The 24,864-nt window shown below is 43.0% G+C and overlaps 1 protein-coding gene across 20 annotated transcripts in view; it reads right to left on the bottom strand.

Annotated features, from left to right (window-relative positions):
• Positions 1–24,864, bottom strand: part of UNC13B (unc-13 homolog B) — a 259,488-nt gene that overhangs the window by 12,961 nt on the left and 221,663 nt on the right. For 10 of the 20 annotated variants that reach the window (XR_006294935.1, XM_043565489.1, XM_043565484.1 and 7 more), the window contains 15 exons: positions 23,754–23,832; positions 22,333–22,338; positions 20,885–20,959; positions 20,182–20,401; positions 17,840–18,067; positions 17,086–17,227; positions 14,926–15,095; positions 14,308–14,423; positions 13,830–13,993; positions 11,366–11,516; positions 9,872–9,940; positions 8,375–8,464; positions 7,905–8,033; positions 2,168–2,295; positions 1,446–1,531 (listed from right to left, as the gene is read on the bottom strand). Coding sequence is in view for 19 of the 20 variants with exons in the window: in XM_043565489.1 (XP_043421424.1) it covers positions 1,446–1,531; positions 2,168–2,295; positions 7,905–8,033; positions 8,375–8,464; positions 9,872–9,940; positions 11,366–11,516; positions 13,830–13,993; positions 14,308–14,423; positions 14,926–15,095; positions 17,086–17,227; positions 17,840–18,067; positions 20,182–20,401; positions 20,885–20,959; positions 22,333–22,338; positions 23,754–23,832 (1,853 nt within the window). In the remaining variant the exon portion in view is untranslated. The remainder of the gene's footprint in view (positions 1–1,445; positions 1,532–2,167; positions 2,296–7,904; positions 8,034–8,374; positions 8,465–9,871; positions 9,941–11,365; positions 11,517–13,829; positions 13,994–14,307; positions 14,424–14,925; positions 15,096–17,085; positions 17,228–17,839; positions 18,068–20,181; positions 20,402–20,884; positions 20,960–22,332; positions 22,339–23,753; positions 23,833–24,864) is intronic. The other 10 variants (XM_043565501.1, XM_043565485.1, XM_043565491.1 and 7 more) reach the window with 3 other exon arrangements.

Raw genomic sequence — 24,864 nt, 5'->3', positions numbered from 1 at the left:
AAATAGATGCTATTATCACTCCCATTTTATGGATGAGAAAATGTGAGCTCATAAAAACTGGTCTAAGAACACACTGCTGATTAGGTGGTGAAATTGAGATTTGAAACCAGGTCAACTTTCTTTCTTTCAGAGCAGTTTTCTTTTGTGTTTGTTGCAAACATTAGCAGAACTCCCCTTTAAAAAGAAGTCTTACCTAGAATCTCATATAAGATTAATAAAAAGCAGAATTGACTTAACTAGCACCGGGTAAAAAGCCTGGAGCCCAGTACCCTTCTCCCCCTGCCCCAGTTTTCCCTTTTCACTTAGCTCCTAAGATACCTTTGTTTGAAAACCTCTGTCCTACCTCATACTATCTTTGTGAACCTGACTCACTTTTCACAGGTATTTCTTTTTTTCCCCTCAAAACCCACCAGAGCTGGATTCTTTAAGAACTGGGACTATACTCACCCCCATCAGGCTTGCTAAGTGCTGCCTGGAGAGGGACAAGTGACTTCCTCACTGACATGAAAGGCTAAGGCCTGGGCTACCACCCCAGACTTGACCCAATGTGGGCAAGAGGCAGCCATTGCTCTGGGGCAGAATTCCAGAATGTGCATGTACAGACTGTGGCTGTCTCAAACTTAAACACTGATCTTCAAGGTTTCTTTCAACCTCAAAACTTACTGCTTTTAAACCTCAAAAGTTTAAGTCTGAGGGTTACCCACAGTCTGGCCACGCCACCAGAATAACAGATCCAGACTCTGCTTTGTCCTTGCCGCCAGGCTGCTCCCCTTTTTTTCTAAGTCCATTCACACAGACTGAGGATACAGACTAACATATATAAACAGATGGGAAAGGCAGCTTAATAAGTGAACACCGAAGGGTACAAATGGGAAGGCTGGACACAAGCAGACAGTGATATTTTTGTGGACCAAAGTAAGAAATAAGCTGAATGAACAAGATCAATAATAACTGTCCATCACACTACTTTATAGGAGAAGCGAGGGAAGTATCATCTTTTTGGCTCTGTCATGCCAATCCAAAATAGCTTTTAAGGAAAGCCAGGCTAGGCAGCCTCCGGTAAGAGAAAATAATCCTATCTGTGTATTTAAGGTTCTGTGATTCTTTAAAACTGTAAAGATAAACTTCATACGACCATTCATACCCCAAGGAGTGGGCCACTTGAGTATCCAGCATGGGAAGAGATGCTCTCTGGGCTGGGGAACGTCTTAAACAGGCACGTGTTCTAAAGCTGGAAGGGGGAGTCCACATCCACACAGCCATTTCCATTATTACCTTGGCTGAACCTTTGCCTCCCCAAGGACTCCTGAGGCCTATGCCTAGAATCCCTCTAATTTCTCTGTACCATTCACCCAGAACTTATAGTTGTCTGGGAGAAGAAAGGGACAGTAAACAAGGTGGTTGGGCAAGGAGCCTATAGACCACTGCTTTGGGCACACCCTTACCCTCCAGTGCATATTTCATGTCTTGGGCAAAGAGCTGCCACATCACTTCTGCGCTGACTTTTCCCACATTCAACTCCTGAGGAAACCTGGATGATGGAAGAAGCCACAGTCAGAGAACAAAGCAAGAGCTATTTGATTTGACTGATTCCAAAGCTAACATGCCTAATCTCTTGGAGGTCAGATTGAAGAGAGGAGAAGCCTAGGAAACAGGGCTAGGTTCAATCTGGAGAAAAGGGACCCAGGAGCCAGTGGAAGGACAAGTGGGGGCAGAGAATTCCCTCAAGCAAGGTGGGCCCAGGGGAGAGGATGCCCAGAAGGCAGGGATTTGAGACCCAGAGAAGTGTTGAGTCTAGAAGGCAGGCCCAGGCTAAAGAAGATGGAGGAGAAAGTGCGAGGGGGTGGACGTAGAAAGCCCACTTTATTCACAGTGGACAGACACATACACACATGGTCTCTGGATCCCCTGGGACTCCTATGGCAGCCATTCCCAGGGGCCTCTCACTCCAGGGAGGCTGGCTCAGTCTGGGCAGGGCCCCCCATTATGTTTCCACACCTGTCTCCAGAAACAGTTACTCAGACAGATACAAGGGACAGAGGGACAGACGGATGTACAGGAGGAAGAAGTGGCACTGCAAACACACAGAGATAGGAAAGAAAGAGGCTGTTAGACAGATGGACAAGCCAACCACCAACCACACAGGGCCAAGTGGGTTGATACGCACTGGTTCAGAACGAGTGTGTAGGAATTCTTATCTTCCTCTATGATTGACACAATGAGTGTGATGAGTTTGGGCCAAAAATCCAGGTTCCGAATGCTGGGTCCTTGTTCCTCTGGAGGTAGCTCCTGTTTCTTGTTGCAGGGGAGATGGTGAGAATCAGAGTAGAATGTGCAGAATGTCTCCAATCTTCCTCTTTCTCTTCCCTCCCCACACCCCTCTTCTAGAATCAGGTACCCTTCCTCTTCTAAACCTGTCTTCCACAAGACTGCCCATGTTCTGTCAGAGGGGTGACTGTTGGGACGTCCTTATACACAAAGAGTCCATCCCAGAGAACTTCTCCAGCTCCAGGGCACTGATGTGATAAGCTTGGTCAGTCTAAAGGACATAAGGATGCCTGTCCCCATTCTTCATTCTCTCAGTAGCTATGAGTATGGTGACTCTTTGGCCAAAGTAAGTTGCCCCTCCAGCCTTACTAAGTAGGTCTAGTTCAACGTGACCCCCTTTGGCAGTCTCCTCTGACACCTTCCCTACATCATCACATGCACGTATACATTACAAGCTCTGAGAAGCTCCTTTAAGTTCTGCAGGAGCTACTGAACAGACCTAGCATGAAAGTGGGTCTAACCTTCAGGGGGTTAAGGACTTCCCTTAACCTCATGAATGCTATTAGGAGGAAGAACTGTATCTAGGAAGCTCTTCTCCTAGCAGTATAAGAAAAGGTCTTGGGGAACCAAGAATACTCAATGGGGATAAGATACTCTCTTCAATAAATGCTGTTAGGATAAATGGATATTCACATGCAAAAGAATGAAACTGGACCCCTATCTTCTACCACTCAACAAGAGTTAACTCAAAATGGATTAAGGACTTAAAAATAAGACTTGAAACCATAAAACTCCCAGAAAAAACATAAGGAAAAAGTTCCTTGACAATGGTCTTGGCAATGAATTTTTGGGTATGACACCAAAAGTACAAACATCAAAAGCAAAAATCAACAACTGGAGGGGTGCCTAGGTGGCTCAGTCAGTTAAGCATCTGATCTTGATTTTGGCTTAGATCATGATCTCAAGATTCATGAGAAAAGGGACCCAGGAACCAGTGGAAGGACTGGCTGCCAGCACAGAGGCTGCTTGGGATTCTCTCTGCCCGTCTCTCTCTGTGCCCCTCCCCCCACTTGCTCTCTTTCTCAAAATACACAAACTTTAAAAAATATAAATAAAATATATATTTTTTTAAAAAAATCAACAAATGGGACTACATCAAACTGAAATGTTCTGTAGAGCAAAAGAAACAAAATGCAACGGCAACCTATAGAATGAGAGAAAATATTTGTAAACCATATATCTGATATAGAATTAATACCCAAAGTATAAAGAATTCATATAATTCAGCAATAGCAAAAAAGCAATCTGATTAAAAATAGGTAGAAGACTTGAATAGGCACTTCTCCAAACAAGACATACAAATGCCCAGCAAGTAGAAGAAGTATTCAATATCACTAAACACCTCGGAAATGCAAATAAAAACTACAAAGAGATGTCACCTCATACCTGTTACAATGAATATCACCAAAAAGAGATAACAAATGCTGGCCAAGATATGGAGAAAAGGGAATCCTGGTGTACTGTTGGCAGGAATGTAAACTGGTATAGGCACTATGGAAAACCGTTTGGAGGTTCCTCAAAAAAGAAAAAAGAAAACTACTCTATGATCCAGCAATCCCAGTTCTATGTATATATTCAAAGGAAATGAAATGACTATCTCAAAGAGATATCTGTACCTCCATGTTTATTGTAGCATCATTCACAATAGCCAAGACATGGAAACAAACTAAGTGTCCATCAGCGGATGAATAAAGAAAATGTGCAGGGTGCCTGGGTGGCTCAGTCAGTTAAGTGTCCAACTCTTGGTTTTGGCTGTCATTTTCCCACAGTTTTGTGAATTTGAGCCCCACATTGAGTCTCTGCTTGGGATTTCTGTCTCCCTCTCTCTCTGCCCCTTCCATCCTCGGGCTGTCTCTCTCTCTCAAAATAAATAAATTTTTTAAAAGTTAAAAAAATGTGGTATGTAATTATAATGGATTATTACTCCGCCATAAAAAAGGAAATCCCAGGAGCACCTGGGTGGCTCAGTCAGTTGAGCATCTGACTTCAGCTCAGGTCATGATCTCACAGCTCATGAGTTCAAGCCCCACATTGGCCTTTCTGCTGTCAGCGCGGAGCCCACTTCGGATCCTCTGTCCCCTTCTTTCTCTACCCTTCCCCTGCTTGCACGATCTCTCTCAGAAATAAACATTTAAAAAATTTAGAAAAAAAGTAAATCCTGTCATTTGCAACAACATGATGGATCTTGAGGACATTATGCTAAATAAGTCAGACAGAGAAAGACAAATACTATATAACCTCACTTATATGTAAAATCTAAAAACATCCAACCCATAGAAACAGAGTTAGAATAGTGTTTGGCAGGAGATGAGGGGTAGCGGAAATGGGGAGATGGTGGTCAATGGACACAAACTTTTAGTTAAGATGAGTAAGTTCTGGCGATCTAAGGTACATACAGCACAGTTGACTACAGCTAACAATACTGTACTACATGGAAAGATGCTATGAAGAGTAGAGCTTTAATGTTCTTACCATAACCACAACAAAAAAAATGACAATTATGTGAGGTGAAGGCCTGAGTTAAACATTTCATGATATACACTTGTATCAAATCATCACATTGCACATCTTAACCTACACAATGTTATACATCAATTATATCCCAGTAAAGCTGGGGGACAAAAAAGGACTGGATTGGGAAGAAGTAAAGAAATACAATGGTGAATTTCAGGAAAGGAGAAGCAACTCGACATTCAGACCACAGACAGGACAAGAAGGGGTCACCACACAGAGGCTGGAATGGACATTTATCTTCCACTGGGACAAAAGCAAAGTTGAAACCACCCAAAAGAACAGGGATAGGACTTTTATGTGGGATGCCATATGTCATCACAGTCTCCACAATCCTTAATAAGGATGCATTATTAGGAAGTTAATAGAAACCAGGACAGAACTCACAGAATATGTGGATTCTGCCTGCTTAATATCACTTAAATATATTTCTTCCTTGAACTCTTTCTGCCACTACCCTATCGGTATCATTCAAACATCTCCTAACTAGTCCTTCTTCCATGCAGCTGTTAGTGATCTTTCTGCAAGGAGAATCTCTTTGTGTGACTCCTCTGCCCTTCAATGACCTTCAGTCAAGGCCTTCAATAAATTTCAATTCCACAGTTTGACACAAAAGGCCTTCAGAATATGACCTCTCTCTCAACCCCACACCTCACCAATCCCTTGCAGCCATCACCACCCCACTACCACCACTTATTTAGTGGTTATTAGGTGCAAGACACCCTGCTAAGAACTCTACACGCATTGTCTCATTTAATCCTCATAACAACTCCACTGGGTAGAAATTATCACCTTCATTTTACAGAAGAGGAGACTGAAAGCAGTGACGTTATATGACTTGCCCAAGGTCATGTGGCTATAAACAGTAGAACCAAGATCTGATCCCAGAGAGTTGAACTCCAAAGCCTGACACTGTAACTACCCTAATTAAATTGCTTATATTTCTTCAAATTAACACACTCATTCACAATTCTGTGTCTCTAAACATTCTATTACCTCTATATGGTATCCTTCTCTTCCCCAACCCCTTTCATTAGCCAACTCCTACTCATCCCTCAAAATTCAGGTTGAGCTTTACCTTTTCTGAAAGGTTTTCCTTGATACCCCTGGTCTGATTAGATGCCTCTCTTCTAGATTCCCAGAACACCCTCTATGAACTTTGGTATAGATGTAATAGACAACTACAACTACAATGAAATGCAGTAATAATAAATTTTAAAAACCCAATATATCCAGTAATTTGCACCCTCCCCCACCTTCACCAAACAATGAGCTTGCCAAAAACAGAGATGTGTCTTAATCAACTTTAAATCACTACATGTTCAGTTTGTTAAGGGAATAGATGGATGAATGAACCAATGACTGAAAGTGAATAGAAGGAAATAAAAAAAAATACCAATGGTTTACTTCAGTGTAAATAATGAATAATGAGAAAATGATAATGAAAAAAAGTAAAAAAAAAACCCAGCAAAACTCAAAGGCTAAATAAAGTGCCTGAATGGTTTATAAGCTCTCTTTCAAAAAAAAAAAAAAGTATTTATTTATTTATTTTAGCCTTTATTTTTGAGAGGGAGAGAGAGCATGAGCAGGGGAGGAGCAGAGAGAGAAGGAGACACAGAATTCGAAGCAGGCTCCAGGCTCTGAGCTGTCAGCACAGAGCCCGATGTGGGGCTCGAACTCACAAACCATGAGATCATGACCTGAGCCGAAGTCTGATGCCCAACTGACTGAGCCACTCAGGCACCCCGCTCTCTTTCAAAGTCCAGGTACATCTCATGTTAGGGAATAGGGACTAAATATTCAGATAGACCCCTGCATAGTTGAAAAATCAAAGCTGAGAACAGTGTCTTCCCCAACCAAGGTGAACCCATAGATGGATGACAGAGTGTGGCAAGTTGAACAACGGCCCCAGGAAAACCTCCCATGAACTTCAGAACCAATGGGAGGTTTTACAAACCTTAAAAGAAGGAAGCCTTAAAGATAGAGTTGGCACAAAAAGTACCCTTAGGAATGGAAGGAGGCAGTGTGAACAAGATTTTAGTCTTGACTGAGGTGCTCCTAGGAAAATTACAAATTGGATGTATTCACCAATGGGTAAACGTCCAAGAGATTTAGGCTGTCCTCCCATCATTTGTTGTCCAAATCCTACTGCCTCTTAAGGTCTATGTCAAATGCCCTTATTCTATGTAGTACCCAGTACCTGATCAAGAGTGAATTCTTCCTTCTTCGAATCCTGCAATTTCATTCCTTTTTCAAGGCACTTCTAACAGACTTCTTTGATAGAATTATATATATGCTTATGAACTGAGAAGTAATTGAAGGAGCACTATGCTTTCCTCAGACCTGGCTTATTCAATACATACTTGTTGGACTAAAGGGAATCTGTTTTGCAAATGTGTGGTCTGCAGAGTTATTAAAGACAGAAGCTGTAATTGAGTAACTAGACCCAAAAAGAAGCCCTGGCTGTGAAATGAGGAAAAAAAGATACTATTGAAAGGATCTAGAAAAATGTACCCAGTCACCAGGTACTAGGTTAGGATGTCAGTATAAAACAGGTGAAACAGCTCAGCCTCACAGAAGGATAGAGTTGGCATTTGACAGTCAGCTGATGAATATATCTCAGAAGACCATGCAGTGCAGGGAGAAGTGGTCAGAGGTAAAAAACTTCCACCAGCCTGTAATTCAGAGAGACAGTTATGGATCTCAGAAGAAGTCAGTCTCGAACAAATTAAGCTTGGAGGAGCAAAAAAGATTCTGAGATGGACTGAGAATTCACCTACTCACCCCCTAAAATTGCTCAAATTTTGGTCACTTACTTTAGTACCAAACTAAAACTTAACCGTTGCCACTTCTGTTCAACTCAGTTATGTCACATCTTGTCCAATGGTCCCTATCAATCCACAAATGTCTCATATGGTCTAGAAGGCCCTTACTCTACACTTTATTCAACCTCAAGAACATCAAGGACTTTGTCCTGACCAACTTTCCATCATAACCATGGTATAGGAAAAGCAAGGACCTAAGAGCCACTGCCAACTGGTCCCACCTGATCCTGAACCTCTTACCAGCTGGTACTGGTGACTGTACAAGTCATGGCAGTTGTTGAAGATATACTCATATGTGGAGTTCAAACAGGCCTTCACACAATCTTTTACCACCTGGCTGGCTCTTGGAGGACTCTGCAGTTCTTGCACCTGCCAATTAATAAAAGAAATATGGGTCTATGGTCCTGCTCACCTGTGCAGGATCTCCTCCTAGAACTCCCCTCAAACTATTCCAGATCCCATCATCCCTCAAAGAGTCCCCGGACCTTGCCCAAGGATGAAATTGCTAGGATAGCTGATTGGGAGAACTGCCCATCCCATCTCTGTTGATCCATGGTCTTCTCAGATGTAACTCAGGGAAAGGTGTATGGAAATGTGGGCTTAGAGGTGACGAATACTATAGCTTCAGATTATACCCAGTGATTCTTATTCTCCATGTTCCTGTGGCCAGATCCCCAGCCCATCACCATCCCACCCAGTTCATCTTTTACCTTCATTCTGAAGAAAGTAATGCTGGTCAGCAAATCCACTGTTGACTTCAAGTCCTGAAGCCGCTCAGGGCTTCCAGCAGGGAAATTATTCTGTTGCAAATCAAGCAAATTTAAGAAAGGAACAGAGAAATATGAAAGCCTTCCCTGCCAAAAGCAATGAAATCAAAAGCTTCCTTATCTGCTACCCACTGGGATTTTCCCCAGTTGAGCTGAACAAAAAAGCTATAAAACTACAGGTTTCCCTCTCTTTTCTACTGACAGACAGGCCCTTGCCAAAAGCAGGGGTTAATAATCCCCACCCCAGAAAGCAGCACTTCCTACACCAACCCTACTTCCCATGCAATGTGTGAGCATTTGCACAAGTGAACACACACACACACACACACACACACACACACACACAATTTATATACACGCATTTTTCTTGGGTGAAGATTCTTACACCCAAACAGTGAGTTCTTCAAAAGTTATAATCTAACTGTATATTCTGCAATATAAGTGGAGCCACACTACAGACCGGACTGAGATCGAGGATGTGTATCTTCTGTGCAAGGGACCCCAGCTAGTCCACATTCCAGAGCCAGAAGATGGCAGAGTTCTGAGCAGAACTGCTTTTGGAGTGAGTTCCTTAGGACCTTCCCACCATGCCTCACTTCATTCCCCTTGGCATGAGTTTTAGGAGGAAGCTGCCAAGAAGAGCTGAAGGGAGATGTTGAGCCACTCTCCATTTTAAGGATTGCTTTTTTAAACTCCAAATGGCTACTTATATGCCAAATATAAGATATACAGTCAACTTTCCATTATTCATGCAAATGGAGGACACTGAAATTGCAAGATAATTAAAACTCCACTTCTTTTTGACTTTGAGGTTATTTTTATACTTACTTTTTAACGTGGGTATATTGCCTGTTCTGGAAATTTATGACACTTTAAAGCAAGTAATGAAGCCATTCTAAGAAGATCTAACTTAGGAAGAATTGGGAAACTGCCCATTTTCCTGTCCTGTCCTGTCCCAGGTACTCACCCTCCTAGTACATCTATTTCCTCCCTCCATCCTAGGAATGGATATGACCCCTGCTACAAATTACTTGCCCAAGCCAAGCTACTCATACCTCCCTTGAAAAAGAAGGAGAGTATGGAAAAATACAAAAAAGAAACGTTAAGTATCTAATTCTTAAAGGGGCATTTCTGGAAGAGATTATCCTCAGGAGACTCCCTAATGAGAATGTCATCAGTAGTTGAATGGAGTGACATCAGTGGGGTTGGAAAGCCAACTATCTGTACAAAATTAGCCACACCTGCTGCTATTCACACACTGCATGCTCCTTGGAGTTTGAAGAACCACACATGTCAGTGGCATTGGCCATGTATGTACATGTGATGACATGGACCAATTTTCCTTGCCTTCAATCTTTATAGCCAAGATTGGACTATAGTCTCTCTAGAAAGAGCTTAGTATTATCTGTTATCCCACCTCACAGTCATGTCTTCACTCACCCTGTAGGTAGAGAGGTCAATTCTCAGTGAGTTGTGCAGCTGGTCCAGTAGTTTTACAAATCTCTCTTTCTAAGGGTAGGATACAAATAACAGGGAAGAGAGAAATAATCTGAGTTCCTTAGACTGTAGCAGAAACAGAACCATCTCTGGCTGAGGAGGAGACGTTGGTTTGGGGACACATCCTATCTCATCCCTGCCCAGCAGAACAACCAATATAAGGGAAAAGTGGGATGGGTGGCTCGTGTTCCATCTCTTAGCAACTCTGTCTCAAATGAGATCTTCTCACACTGGCAAGGGGACAGGAAGCCCCTGAGAGAGGAAACAGCTCTTTCTATGTAAGAGTCAAAAGGAGATGATCCATGCTTCTCCATTCCTTTGGGACTCTAACTCTTCTTATTCAAATAAAAGGAAACTTGAAACAATTCTCTTATTTGTTCCTGAGTCTATGGTCTCCTAACTTACCTTGGGGCAGCTCAAAAACAGTTAAGTAGCCAGAGTCTAGCAGTAATGATAAGAGGGAGGAATACTCATTCATTTGGAAGGTGATCAAGCAGACCTGAGAGGGCTTCTCTTTACACCACATTCCATATTGTTTTTCTTAGTTTATACTTTTTAAAATGTTAAAATAAATAACATACACCATTTTAATAGTTGATTTTTATAGAAAAGATATAATTAAATGTGGAATCACATGCCTATAGACTTGGTATAGCACTCCTAGAATTCATATATTGGTTATATTATACATCGTTAGGTCTTAAGTCAATATATAATGGGATGAGATAATGGAACACATATTTGAGTGGCTTAATCAATGCTGTTAATTCATCTATAGAAAGACTCTATTAAAATAAAAAAAGGTAGTTACTATCAAAAAACAGGGCTCAGAGAACCAGTAGATTTGGGAAGTATCAGTAATGTTATTCCTAAAGAGGCAATCTTTGTGGTGGGTCAAAGAGACTTCAGTTTATATTGAACTTATGTCAGGTGATATTCTGAATAAAGATTCAACTTCTCAAGTATCTTAAAACCAGGAAAGGGCACATCCTGGATAGGGTAAACAGTCCAACACTAGAAAAGGGATAGGCTCAAGGAATATACTGGTATCATCATTTAGACATCAGTCTCATACGAACTTGAGTGGGAGGAGTCAGAGAGAAACTGAATAATGTTAAGAAAGGTCCACTTGTGGTCTTGCAGGACTAAGGAACACAGTGACTCAACCAAGTTCTTGGCCTAGAAAGATTCTGTGTGGCAGCCCCCCGCCCGCCCCCCATAGTGGTAATATTCCACGTTCTCTCATTTATCCATGTCTGAGGAGAGTTCATTAGTAAGTGTGCCTATCCATAATGAAATAAGGACAGTCCATTAGCATAGTCTACATACCCATAAGGAAATAAATTCATCTATTTAAGTGGCAGCTCTGGTACCTACTGTGAAAAATCAAACTTTATTAATAACAAATGAGTAGGTATGTTTTTATATCACACTCACCCCAAAGTTGGAAGCTGCAAAGCGATCAGATGCAGAGACATTGGTGGAGGCGGTTGTGTGGGCATAGTAGGCATTGATGTTGGCCAGTAAGGTGCTCATCACTGCTGGCACACCAGGACACATGTACTTGGATGACAAACATGCAAAGTGCCTGAAAAACAGTATTCTTGGCCTCAAAGACTCTTCAACGATTGCAGCAAAAAACAAATAATCAGAAGAGCTTACTGGTGTGTATGAAGCTTCCAATCATTTTGGCATGCAAGAATCTTTGTAATTTATTCATTCAAATATACATTCAGTGAATGCCTACCATGTGCCAGGCCCTGTGCTAGGTGCTAGAATCCAAAGATGTGATAGCCTGGCAGAGAAAGCAAGAGTAAGAAAGTCAATAAGCCAAGGCATGCTCTGCAAAACTACTGTAGAAACATACAAGATCACTTAAATCAGAGTGGTGGAGGGCTGGAAGGGATTAGAATAAGGCTTCTCAAAGAAGAGATGGTTGAACCAAATCTTAAAGGATTAGTAGGAAGCAATCAAATGGAGAAGTGTTCAGGCAAAGGGAAATTCCATTGCAAAGACAAATATATTCATGGCAGATTGATTCATTTGGGAAAACCTCAGTTATGGCTACTGTTCAGGTATATGATATAGGAATACCAAGAAATAAAAGAAGCATAAAATAGTTAAAAGAACAGTTTACCCTCAATACTATAGTATATTTTAAAATGAAGGCACAGTATGATCAGATTAGTCTTTCAGAAAGGCCCCTTTGATGATAAATTGGAGGGCAACTCAGATAAGACTAGGATGGAAAGAGCAGTTGAAGAGTTACTATAATCATTCAGAAAAGAAGCAATGAAAGCACTAAATGGAACAGAGAAATGGTTAAGAGTACAGACTCTAGATCAAGAGTGGGTTTGAATCTCAGCTCCACTATTTACTCAGTGACTTTGGATAAATTACTTAAACTTCTCTATGCCTCAGTTTTCTTACCTGTAAAATGGGAAAAATAATGGTACCCCCTCATAAATGAGTTAAAATTCATAAAATGCTTAGAACAATGCCTGGAACATAAAGAAATGTATGAGGGAGTTGTTATTATCATTATCGTTATTGTTACTATTGCACTATAGCAATAGTGATAGATTAAAAACAATTTTAGGAGATAGAATCCAGAGGTTTTAGAATTTTGATGTTGGAAGTCAAAGGGCAGTAGTAATTAAGAAAGAAAAGTTTAAGCTGATTCCTAAATTTGTGTGGACAACTGCATTTAAAATTGTTCCATTTACTAAAATAGGGAATATAGGAAGATAGACATATTTGGTGGAGATGTTGTTGATTTGGAAGAAGGAAGCAGCTGAAAATGGATCTGAAATTCAGGAAAAGGTATGATCTGGAAAAAGAAATGGAGTCCTCAACCCAGAAGAACTGGTTAAGGTCACAGGTTTGGATGAGATCATCTAGGGAGAATGAACAGAGTAGGAATGGTAAGGAGGCCATTCTCAAACCTCATTCCTCACTGTATTTCTTCTCTCCACCTATAATGAACTTCTTGTAATTCCTTGAATGTTCTATTGTCTGCTGCATCTCAGCGCCATAGCACATGCCCTACCAGAAATGCTCTTCCACCTTTCCTGTATTTCAAGACTCAGTTCAAGTGTCAACTCTTCAATGGCTTCCCTCACATGCCTCCCCTAAAAGGTAGATGGTTTCATAAGTCCCTGTTATTACTTCTACCATAGCACTTATCATATTATATCGTAATTGTTTGTTTACTGGTCTCTCCTTCCTACTGGACTGCGTTCCCCAAGCACAGAGGCCTCATCTTACTCCATCTTTGTGTTCTCAGCACCTAACACAATATATGACCCATAGAAGAAACTCAATAAAAATTTGTAGAATAAATGAAGCATGTCCAGGGTAATAGTCACCTTCTGCTTACAGCTCTAGTGGCAGCCTCACCAACATACAAACAACAAACTCTTACATACTAGTATATACAAACTCTTCATAGTAGGCAAAATTTTCTGGCATAGGAGTCTTGCTCAACTCCAGACACAGCTGCTTTTTCTACAGTTTAGTGCCTTCTTCAACATCCAGGCCAATCTATGAAAGCTTGTCTATCAAACACATATACATAAGCACACATGCTGCATCTCCTCAGGCCTGTGATGTTTGGGCAAGTTTGTCCTGGTATACCCTCTCATGCCTTTTGCCCTTCTTATCTCTGCACTCTGGGGGAGACAGGTAAGTATCATCTCCCTGAATTACTGACAAATATACTCCCTTTATACATATATTTTCTTTGCCTTGGGGCATAGACCCACCTCACCTCAGCTCAGAGAGGAAAGCAACAAATCACTGTATACTACCCCACTTAAGGACCTATTTACCCTGTCAGTGCGCCTTCATTAGCCTCCCCAAGAATTAAAAGCCACTTCCCAAAGCCCCAGGGGAGCCTCACGTCATGGCCTGATATATGGACTCGATGCCATAGCGCATGGCAAATTCATCCACAATTTCTTGGGCAGTCTCATCAAAGTACACCTTCCATGCATCATCTCCTCGAGCCTCAGGAATCAGGACTCCTCCACTACCCTGAATGTCTGTGAGGTAATGGAAAAGGTTCTGCAGGAGACAGAGCAAAGGAAATAGTTAAATACATATTAAAAATAAAACTAAAATCTGGTGGTAAAGTCCAGGAGAATATGAATAGGGTTCCAAAGAAATTCTGTCAAATCATTGCTAGTTCCTTGTGTGGCCCACTAGGCCTTCACATGAGTGAAAGAGAACAAAGGCTGGGACTATTACTTGGGCTGTCCGGGGTAGCATGGTGAATAAAAACCAGGCCCCAAATCTTCAACCATCCCGCAATCCCATTTATTGTCAAAGGCCTTCCCAGCACTGCTTTCTGACACCCCATCTACCAAAGGCTGGCTCACCTCATGGAGACACGTATATTGCACATGATACGGTGCTACCTTCTCCTCCCCCTTGATCTCCACACTGATTTGTAGTCGGATAGCCCCTGAGACAGCTGATTTATCTGTCCTCTTCTCTAGGAAGAAAAGAAGACCAGAGATTGACACCAATGCAACTACAGATAGCGCAGACAGCCCCCATCCTGGCTTAATCCAAGGAAAAAGAGGCACTAATCCAAAGTTCACATAACAGAGTGAACTCACTCCAGCGACCACATAGTCTACAAATACCCCCAAATATTCCCAATATTAATTTCTTTTTATTTATTTATTTTTTATTTTTTGTTTTTTTTTCCAATATTAATTTCATTAAGAGAATAGGGAGCTAAAACCATTAGAGATGAGCATGAAGATTAAAGGGCCTCCTGAAATCTGAAGAATGGCTGAACAGCCAGACTGAGTTCCAGCCACTTCCACTCCTCTGTCCCCCATCTCTACTCATCGTCAGTTCTCTGCAGATAAGACAGGCTCTGTATGCTTTAGGGATTGAGTGATGGGTTTTGGTAGGCAGGATTTTCCCCCAGATTTCCCATTCATGCTCTCCCTTCCCAGAAAATTTCTCTGGTCCTGTTTCCTCACCCAAGTTGTACCAGACGTCCATCTCGCCACTCAGTGTCCGAACCTCAATAATGGTTTGACCAAGGAAATCATCAGACTCTCGTTTAAGCCGCTGTTTTACTCTTGACTTGATGTCATCATCTTCATCCCATACACGTACCTTGATGCGGTCAGAAGAGTTGTGGCACTCACTGTGAGAGAAATAGGCAGGCTCTGTTAGGTACCAACCAAGCAGTACTCATTCTTATTACTTCCAATTCCCTCCCAAAGCTCCATCAACTGTACTTGAAGCCTTGTAGAGGAAATGAAGGAGTCAGGGAACAGTGGGTGTCAGCCTAGGTGGCTCTACATACCATTATCATACCATTCCTTATTGCCTTGACACAAAAAGTGGGGAGACAGAAGAGCAATTAGAGACCATTCTGATTTCCTGTGCAGCTAGCTGTATCAACAACACTAACAGGAAAACACCTGGACAAATGCTACAGAGCCACAGGAAAGGACTGCTAGTTCCCTTCCCAGAGTCAGTAAAGGTGTCAATGTTCATGGTATGTCCATCTGGTCATATCTGCTTAGCTTTCCATCTAGCTCCCCCCATCCATCTAGGTATGTGCTTGGTGAACTTCAATCATTCTTTAAAACCCAGGTGAACTGTCATTTTGCTCTATGAGGTTTGCTTTGGAAAAGGGAGTTTGGTCAGATCCCCCCTCACACTCTCCTTCCCTCACAGTTGCTTAGTGTGTCCTATTGCCTCATATAGGAGTTGTACTTGACTGAATTTGCTACTTCTTTCCCTGTGTTCTCATACTATTTTTGCACACTCCATTAAAATATTATAGTATAACTGTTGGTCTACTGAAAAACAGCCAAATCAACAAGGAGCTTCTTGAAGGCAGAGACTGTCTTACACATTTTAGATACACAATATCATCTACAGTGTCTTGTATAGAATAGGGGCTTAATAAATCATTTACTAAATGGATGAGAGCAGGCAAAATTGACTACAGAGTCAATTCATTTAAAATTCATCATAAAGGGGCGCCTGGGTGGCGCAGTCGGTTAAGCGTCCGACTTCAGCCAGGTCGCGATCTCGCGGTCCGTGAGTTCGAGCCCCGCATCGGGCTCTGGGCTAATGGCTCGGAGCCTGGAGCCTGTTTCCGATTCTGTGTCTCCCTCTCTCTCTGCCCCTCCCTCGTTCATGCTCTGTCTCTCTCTGTCCCAAAAATAAATAAACGTTGAAAAAAAAAATTAAAAAAAAAAAATTCATCAGAAGAAGAATTCAAGCAGGAGCCTCTCAGATTCTCAAAGGAATAGGTGCTTCCCCCAGTAACTATTGCCTCTGGACTCGAGGCCAATTTTACTAGGCCTCAATCCCTTTCCACGTTGAGTTCTCCAAGGAGCCAACAGAAGAAGATCTCTATATAACCAGCCTGTTCATTAGGTAATTCAGATTCTAAGTCCTGGTATAAGGTGTGTGACAAAGCACCTGGATTCTCCACACATTAGTCTGTGTCCTAGACTAGAGCTTGACATTTTTTCAACAACCATCTTGTACTGTCTTATGAAATAGTCTGTAAGAAAGTAAGACAATGGAAAAAGGAGTGGAGGTGGAAGCTGAGAAAGAAAAAAAAGCAGAGCTTTTTAAGGGAAACAGAAACTTTTCCAGATCCCAGATTTCTATCTTCAAGCCAGAATTACCCAGTTGGAGGACACGGACATTGCTTCCCAACTCTCCAGAAGAGTCTAATCCTTCCTAGGCAGGATAGCAAGGCTGAAAGGTACACAACAGGGTGGCCAGTTCCTGGCTGTCACTGAGCAGTAGTAAAATCTTTCTAACGCTAGAAAAAGCAGTATGGAGTGCCCAGGAGCCCCTGATACAATAGCCCATGAGAAGAAACCCAGAAAATAAATGACTGCTGCCCAATTGAATCCTATGAGAAATAGGCTTCTCCAGTACCTCTGGCCCATCCCTCTTTGTTGAAAGAATTTTTATTTATTTAAAGTAATCTCTACACCCAATGTGGAGCTCGAAATTATGATCCCAAGATCAAAAGTTGCATGCTCCACTAACAGAGCCAACCAGGTGCCCTGCCTCATCCCTCTTAGGGTCCAAGCCAAGGACTTAATGCTGTTTCTGAAATACACATAGTCCCAGGTAAGACAAAACCCTCTGTTACTTACAAATGGAACTTCTCTTCCCAAACAGGGTTCAGATTCCCAAAAATAGTCTTGGTACGCTTCTTGGTTTTGCCCACTTGCACAGTCACGTAAGGGTCACTGGATCCTGTCTTGTCCTTGGCTTGTAGGCCCTGGGCACACACCACTGCAACCCAAATATAAAGGAGGAGGCTTCAGAGTGTGCTCTAGAAGTCACAAGTCTTCCATAGTACTACTCATATGCTCTCCATCTTAGAGCAGCCTCCATCTGCTCCTTGAACAGGAACACGAATCTTCTCACTCTTCCATATCTATGCTTAGCCCTGGGCTGCCAGTCTTTCTCTGAAAGGCTGGCCCAAGAATCCCACCTCCTCACCAGTGCCTTAACTGACCACCTTCCCCTACATTGATATATACGTGCTTCAGCCACACCCACTCAGCTAGTAAAGCAATAGCTTATTTCCTGATCTCCTACTATACCATTGCCCCCCCCCCCCAGCTCTTATAATATCAAACTGTTAACCAAGTCTATAACATCAGATTGTTTCCAAATCCTTCATTATCATTCATATCATTTGTAGGTGCTGGTCTTGCTCTCCCAACACCCAATGGCACCAGCCTCTAGGAGAGGAGGAGTGATGAACAGTAAGGCCCTCCTTCCCTCAATTCTACCTTCTTTCTCTCCAGCCCCCTGCTCCCTCAAACTCAGGATGCTTCTTCCCCAGGTTCCTCCCCATAGTCTAGGCCTTCCTGTCCCCTCAAACCTTGGCCTACTCACCAGTGATGGTAATCTTGGCCGACCATTTGGAGGTGCCATCCAGTACACTCTGCTTCACTGTTTTCATCTGTTGCATATGGGCAACTTTGCTCACAGTAAAGACATCCCGGATAACTTCAAAGATCTCTGGCTTATTGCGCTCTCGGATCTTCATGCGGTCCTTCATGGCCATGATTATGTTCTGGGTCCGGTCCTCAGCTCCATGTTTAGAACTCTTTTCTGCAGCCCCTGAAGGATCGTCAGAAATAGAAAGATAACCAATAGGCAACCCACCAGACAAAGGGTCAGGCTGAAGAATGCAGCTTAACAGAGGTCACTAAGAAGTGGAAGAAGCTTAAGACTGGGATAGCTCTCGGAAGAGTTCACCAATATGGGACCTGCTGAAGTTTAACGCTTGGCCAGTGGAATTTAAAATGCAACTCAAAGAGCAGCACAATCTTGGTAATTATTACGGGAGTTTATTATACTATTTCCTGAATTTTTCATAAAAAAAAGAAACAAACAAAAAAGTTTAGCTCAGCCTGCAGTTGACCTTGTCTTTCTTCTACCCTAGGTGGTGGTTGAGAGTTACCCTTCAAGTTTAAGGCAAAAATATCCCCAATGGGCATTGCAGTTATCAGGGAGGGTTGGTGGATGGGCATGACAACTCCACCAATCTCATCCGACTTCCAAACCATGACAGAGATCCCAGAATTCATCATGGCACACACTGGATTCTGCCTCAGGGCTCTAATGCCTTTAGTCTCAGAAAATATGTAGTATGGTAAAAAAAAAAAACAGAGCAGACTCATCTGATGTATTTCATCGTATGGGCTTGTCAGAAAGGGGCCAATCCTTCCTTTACTGGCTCTGCAGATTGGTTTTTATCTCTATTCTCCAAAGACGTAGGTCTTTTCTACAAGACCTGGAGCAAAAATTAAGGCCAACATCTGAATCCTAACCCTGAAAAGATGGCAAGCAGATCTGTCCAGGGAAGGCCATAGAAGGGCATTTCATTCCACTCCTCACTTCACAGAAGCCTTAGGCAAAAGATACTTTCTGATAAATGAAAATGACCTGGGTTGCATCCTAGTCTTGCCATTTAGCATATCCCATACACTACTACTTTCTTGGACTGGGACCTCTGGAAGGCCCTTGAGGAAAGGATTGACACACTTGCTATGGAGCAGCATTTCAGAAAGTTTCCAGCAAGCAGCCTATGCAGCCTGCCTGGCTTCTAGTTCTTAGTAATTAAAGCAAGAGTCTGCTGGCACCTGTGCTTGAAACCCCTTATGATGGATTTGGGTAATCATCACCAGCATTCATCTTCAATCTTTTCAGAGCCCCATCTCTTCCACTGACTTGTTCTACCTGTTTCTTCATGTCTGCTATAGCTATGCCACTGGCACCAATCTAGGGCCCTCCAAACGAAGACATTTTAAGTGAACAATTAGTTGAGGCCTCTCCCTGGGCCCCATTTATGTCACATATCTTTCTTGGGGATAATGAAGTGCTTCTGAGTCTAAAGGTGTCCCTTCTTTCTCCCCATAATCCTTGAAGTTTTCATTGCTATGACTTGGCTCTGAGTAAAATGTGGAAGACCTGAGGGGCAAGAAAATACATTCCCACATCCCTAAACCCTGCTCCCCCAGAGGTCCAGGCACAGTGGTCACAAGTCCTGCAGGAACAAAGCAAGGAGACAAGAACTTGGAGGGCTACTAACTCCTTCAGCAGAAACTTGTTCCTTTTCCTGCTCCTATTCTCCCCACTCCATGATGGTAGCACAAATCACCTATTTAGTCAGGGCCTGGGAGTCTGGCACATTCTCCTCTGGGACCTCTGCCTGATCCATTTGTCACTTCTGTTCCCAGCACTGTTGTCTAAAACCTGCATCTATAGGCAAGGAATAAATGCTGCCTTCCCTGGGTCCTAGAGTCTATACCTCAAGAGGTTCTTCTGCGAAGCCTGGAACCTCACAGAACTCTCTCTTCCCATTAGTTTTGGTCCCCAATTAATCATGCTCTAGTCATTTGGGCGATATGGCCACTGCAGTGTGTACACTACTCAAGCACAGCTTCTGGGATCACCTGAATCCTGGAAGAGATTCTAGTTCTGCCAGAGGGCCACAGAAAGCTCGAATTTGTTTTCCTAAAGGTGCTTAAGACAGTGTGTTGTAAGACCTGTTATTTGGAAAGGCAATGCCCCTTGACTCAGGACCCTAGTTTCTTTGAAAAAGAAAGAACTTCATAATCAGGTAGACTAGAGGAATGATAGTTGAGCCATCTTAGCTCTTTGTTGCAAGACTATTTGGGAGAGGGCCTGCTGCCTCTGCTCTATACCCCTCATCCCACAGGGACACTCACGTTGCAGGCAGTCGGCGTTGAGCAGATCCTGGCACTTCTCATGGCACTTGACTCCACACTCACTGCAGCGCATGCCCTGCCGGGCAATGCCCCAGAGGAGACCTTCACACTCATAGCAGTAGGTAGGGGTAGTGGCCGTCCAGACCTCAAAGTTGTGGGGTGTGGTACACGAGATGGGGTAGATTAAGGCCTGCAGGGTTTTCTTATACACATGGGATTTCTGAAAGACACATACCCCATCACCCGCCAGCAACTTTAGGTCTCTAAGAGATACTAGAACTGAGATCCCTGCAGGGTAATCAAGACCCTGGTTTCTCCTCTGGCAATAAAGGAAATACTCTAGCCTGGCCCAGCCCACAGCCAAGAAGCCCCTGGAAGAAAGCTCCTCAATGTCATGTGCTCCTGGTCATCCAAGAGAGATCTGACCCAAATGCTACATCTGAACCTTTTCCCAGCATTCAAGCTTTCTAAGAAAACAGAGGGTACTAGGCCCACCATAAAACCCTGAGTTCAGTGGTCACATACTCCAATGTAAGACTTGGGCTTACCTCTGTTCTGACCCCTTGCCTCTTTTAGTATGGAAAACTCAGACACAAAGCTATTTATCTGTTTCATTAACAATGTGTGCCTAACACTCATGAATTCTCAGAGTGGCTACCAGTCTTTAGGCCAGTGAACTCATGACAGCCCGTGGGTCACTTACCAGCTCTTCATCTTTGAGAGATGTGCGTGTAGCCATTGCAGAAGTAATCCCTGCCTTCCGGGACTGGACCAATGACTATGAGAGAAGACCGGCTGTCAGCCCTGGCTACTGCCAAGGGCTGGCAAATTCCTGGCAAAGGAGTTTCAGTGACCAAAGTGATTTGACTGTTTGACTTACTACCTTCTAATTTTACTGTCATTCACAGGAACCACCCATGGGTAACAGGTGATAAGAGTACCAAACAAACTGAGGGTTGACAGATGATGGGGGAGAGGGGGAAGTGGGTGATAGGCATTGAGGAGGGCACTTGTTGGGATGAGCACTCAATGTTGTATGGAAGCCAATTTGACAATAAATTATATTAAAAAAAAAAAAAGATCCAAAACACAAGGCCCTTAGGAGACTGTTCTAACAATGTCAGAATGACACTTCTCTTAGGGTACCTATCATCCAAAGACTCTCTCTTTCCTTCACTCTTTTTAGGTTTCCCACCCCTTGTTTATAGGAAGACAAAGGAAAATGACAAGTTTAGAATTACAGTAGGAAATACATCATTAAGAATAGAATAAACTAGGGGTGCCTGGGTGGCGCAGTCGGTTAAGCATCCGACTTCAGCCAGGTCACGATCTCGCGGTCCGTGGGTTCGAGTCCCGTGTCAGGCTCTGGGCTGATGGCTCGGAGCCTGGAGCCTGTTTCCGATCCTGTGTCTCCCTCTCTCTCTGCCCCTCCCCCGTTCATGCTCTGTCTCTCTCTGTCCCAAAAATAAATAAAAAACGTTGAAAAAAAAATTAAAAAAAAAAAAAAAAGAATAGAATAAACTATGTCATAGCCACATTTAAGAACCATCACTGAGGGGCGCCTGGGTGGCTCAGTTGGTTAAGCGTCCGACTTCGGCTCAGGTCATGATCTCATGGTCCGTGAGTTTGAGCCCCGCGTCAGGCTCTGTGCTGACAGCTCAGAGCCTGGAGCCTGCTTCAGATTCTGTGTCTCCCTCTCTCTGACCCTCCCCCATTCATGCTCTGTCTCTCTCTGTCTCAAAAAATAAACACTAAAAAAAAAAACCACAAAAAAAAACCAGAACCATCACTGAGAACAATTTCATGCTATCCTTTATCCCTGGGTACCACCCCATGCCCACACAATCCCAGGTGGCTATAGAGGCCAGCAGCCCAAATGAGCAAGATACTCAGCTAAAGGGACAACATAACCACAGTCAAATCAACCAGGGCAGGGGGTTAAGTTTGAGAGCTGGGACTGCTCTGCTAGCTAAGCCCTTATGTAGAGGGGCCTCATGTTATCTGCCAAACCCAAGCTTTAAGAACAGCCCCCGGAGGGTGGACACTGGGTAGAGAGGAAGTGTATCAGCCTAAACAGGAAAAACAGTTGGGAAGGGCCCAGGTGGTTTGAGATTCTTAAAGAGGATGGAAAGGGGCTCTGGAAACACTCACCATAGCCTGTGCAGAGGAGAGCAGAGAAAGGAACAACAGGATGTTAAAGCCACTCCCAAAAGCATGAAAAAACTTGCAGAGGCAACTGGGAGGTAGTCTTCCCAGTAGTCTGATCCATGTAGGGTACAACATCCCAACCCCCTCTGCCTCTATCCACTAAAAATTATCTTCAATCCAGCCAGCTATCCAGCGCCTAGAGCTTCTACTCTAAGGAGAGTTATGCCAGAAAATGAGATATAGGCAAGGTTAAAATATGGAGGATGAAAGTAGGACATGACTAACATACTGCTATCCAACTAGTTAAGCAAAGAAGAGCTGGTGTAAAAAAAGGTGGGGTGGGGTAGAAGCAGAGAAAAAGTATGAAAAGAAAAAAGAGATGCAAGATAATGAAATAAAGTAATAAAGAAGAGATGACATCAAAACTCATCTTCATCCAACCAGCTTGATGGTAAAAAGAGAGGTATATTAGAAAGGAGGAAAAAGAGAAAGGAAAAGATACACAAGCAGTAGGAAAGAAAGGAAGGAAAGAAAAAAAAAAACAACAAGAGAAAATGGCAGAGGATAATTCCATTCAGCCAACTAAGGAGAGAGACACTGGTAGAGGGGAAAAAAGCAGGAAATGAAGGAGAAATGGGAAAAGGAGTGCATAGAAAAAGCAAAAGAGACTGAATGGGGGGTGGGGACAGAAAACAGGAGCAGAAAATGGTACTAAGAAAAGGGGTTCAAGTCTTACTAAACTTCTAGCTTTTGAGCTCTAGGATTGTGGGGGACCCTGGCCCCCACTTCACCCCTCACTACCCACTAGGCTATGCAAAATTCCTTGAGTTGATCCTGCCACAGGAGGTATAATCCAAGATGGGAGCTTCCAGTCATCCTGGAGGTCCTGAGATCAGCTTTAACTCTTAAGCCTGTTTCAATTCAATTCTACAATTTTTTATCATTACCTCTCAGTGCCAGACTCTGAGTTAAATACTAGGGACACAAAAATATTCCAGCAAGTCTATGTCTTGGGAGGAGACCATCACTTTATCTTTAAGGAGTAGCATCAGTGGTGCTCATTGCTAAACTCAATGATCTAGGTCAGGGCTAGAGGCAATTTCCATTCCAGGTCATCAAAAGAGGCTACAGAGAAACCCAAAGGAATAAGATACCTAGAAGACAACTCTGGTTTGAGATAACCCAGGTTTGAGGGCCCAAGCTATAGTTCCAGGTAGGAGCTTTAGCTAATGAAGAACCTGGGGCTCTAATAAGGAAATAAGGTCCAACTAAGGTCTCATCACTAAGTCTCAATAAAGCTTTAAATGATTGATCTTCAGACCAATATTTGTCACTAAATGGACCACTACCAGTCCTGATAATATGCCATGGCCTAATGGGAGATACCCCAACCCTATAGCCTAAGTCTTCAAAGAGTCACTCACCAGATCACTGACAAGTGGCAGTGGCTTCTTTCTACGTAGATCTGGCATGCTGTCAATGCCATAGAGCCCTCCAGCTGGCCTAAGGGGAGAAGAAAATACGTCAAGACTTGTTATGGCAGGTTCAGTGTTCTATTCTCCTTGCTCACCCTCTCCCCAGAGGAAGATGAACTGATTTCCACCATGTGCCTTTGAGAGGGGTAAGGAAGACACAAAGTGAGAGAAATAACACTATGGAATGATGAGCAATGGAATCCGCTCTTGGGGTGCCCCTCCATGTTTCCTTCTATAATTTCAGCCAAAAACAGAGAGATATTTTATCCCACAAGGATACTTCAAGGCACCTCTGTTTACTTGAAGGCCCTTGTGCTGCAAAATGCAAGGAGGGAATTGGTAGTTACGAGGGCCCCTCCCTAGACTCAGGCCACAGACTCTGCTCCCCAAAGGTAAGTGTTTCCTGGCCTGTGCTAGAACAGAGCCCACAGGAATGGCTCTACAGAAGAGCTGCTGCCTACGTGAGAAAGACTGCTAATGATATGTAGAAGGAGACTTTCTCTATCCTGAGTAAAAGAGTCACCACTTCTGTCCATTCAAGCATCCTAAAGAAAAAGGTCTCCATGGAGAGGAGCTTGCATAACCAAGTGGAGGGAGGATAAGTGGGATAGGAGACTTCCAAATAACCATTTAGAGGGGGAAAGAAACAAAATTTAGGAAGGAAACAATAAAAGGACTCTGAAAGTCTAGCCTAGCCCTGTGGATACACCAGCAGGGACCAGGAAAAAAAGATTACAGTTGGAGCAACTGGAGATTTCTAAAACTTTTATACCATTTCTATGCATTCTGTTGTTCTTTGCCATTTCTTCCATAATTATATGAATAAAATTACAGAGAACATCCTGGAACACCATTCTCACAATGAGATAACCCGGGTTTTAGACCCAACTTTTCTACTAACTCACTCTATGTCCTTTGCCAAAATTCCTTCCTTTCTTTGGGTCTTGACGCCAATTCTATAAAACAAGGGGAATGAACTACAAAATTTTCCCAACCTTTTAGGAGTTGCTATTCCGAACCTCAAAGAAAAGAACTCATATACTTGGCTTTAATGAAAAGA

The sequence above is a fragment of the Prionailurus bengalensis genome, chromosome D4, assembly GCF_016509475.1.
Source record: "Prionailurus bengalensis isolate Pbe53 chromosome D4, Fcat_Pben_1.1_paternal_pri, whole genome shotgun sequence".
In the NCBI taxonomy this organism is placed as follows: domain Eukaryota; kingdom Metazoa; phylum Chordata; class Mammalia; order Carnivora; family Felidae; genus Prionailurus; species Prionailurus bengalensis.
Note: the sequence above shows the minus strand (reverse complement) of the source record. Positions and strands in the feature narration are given on the sequence as shown.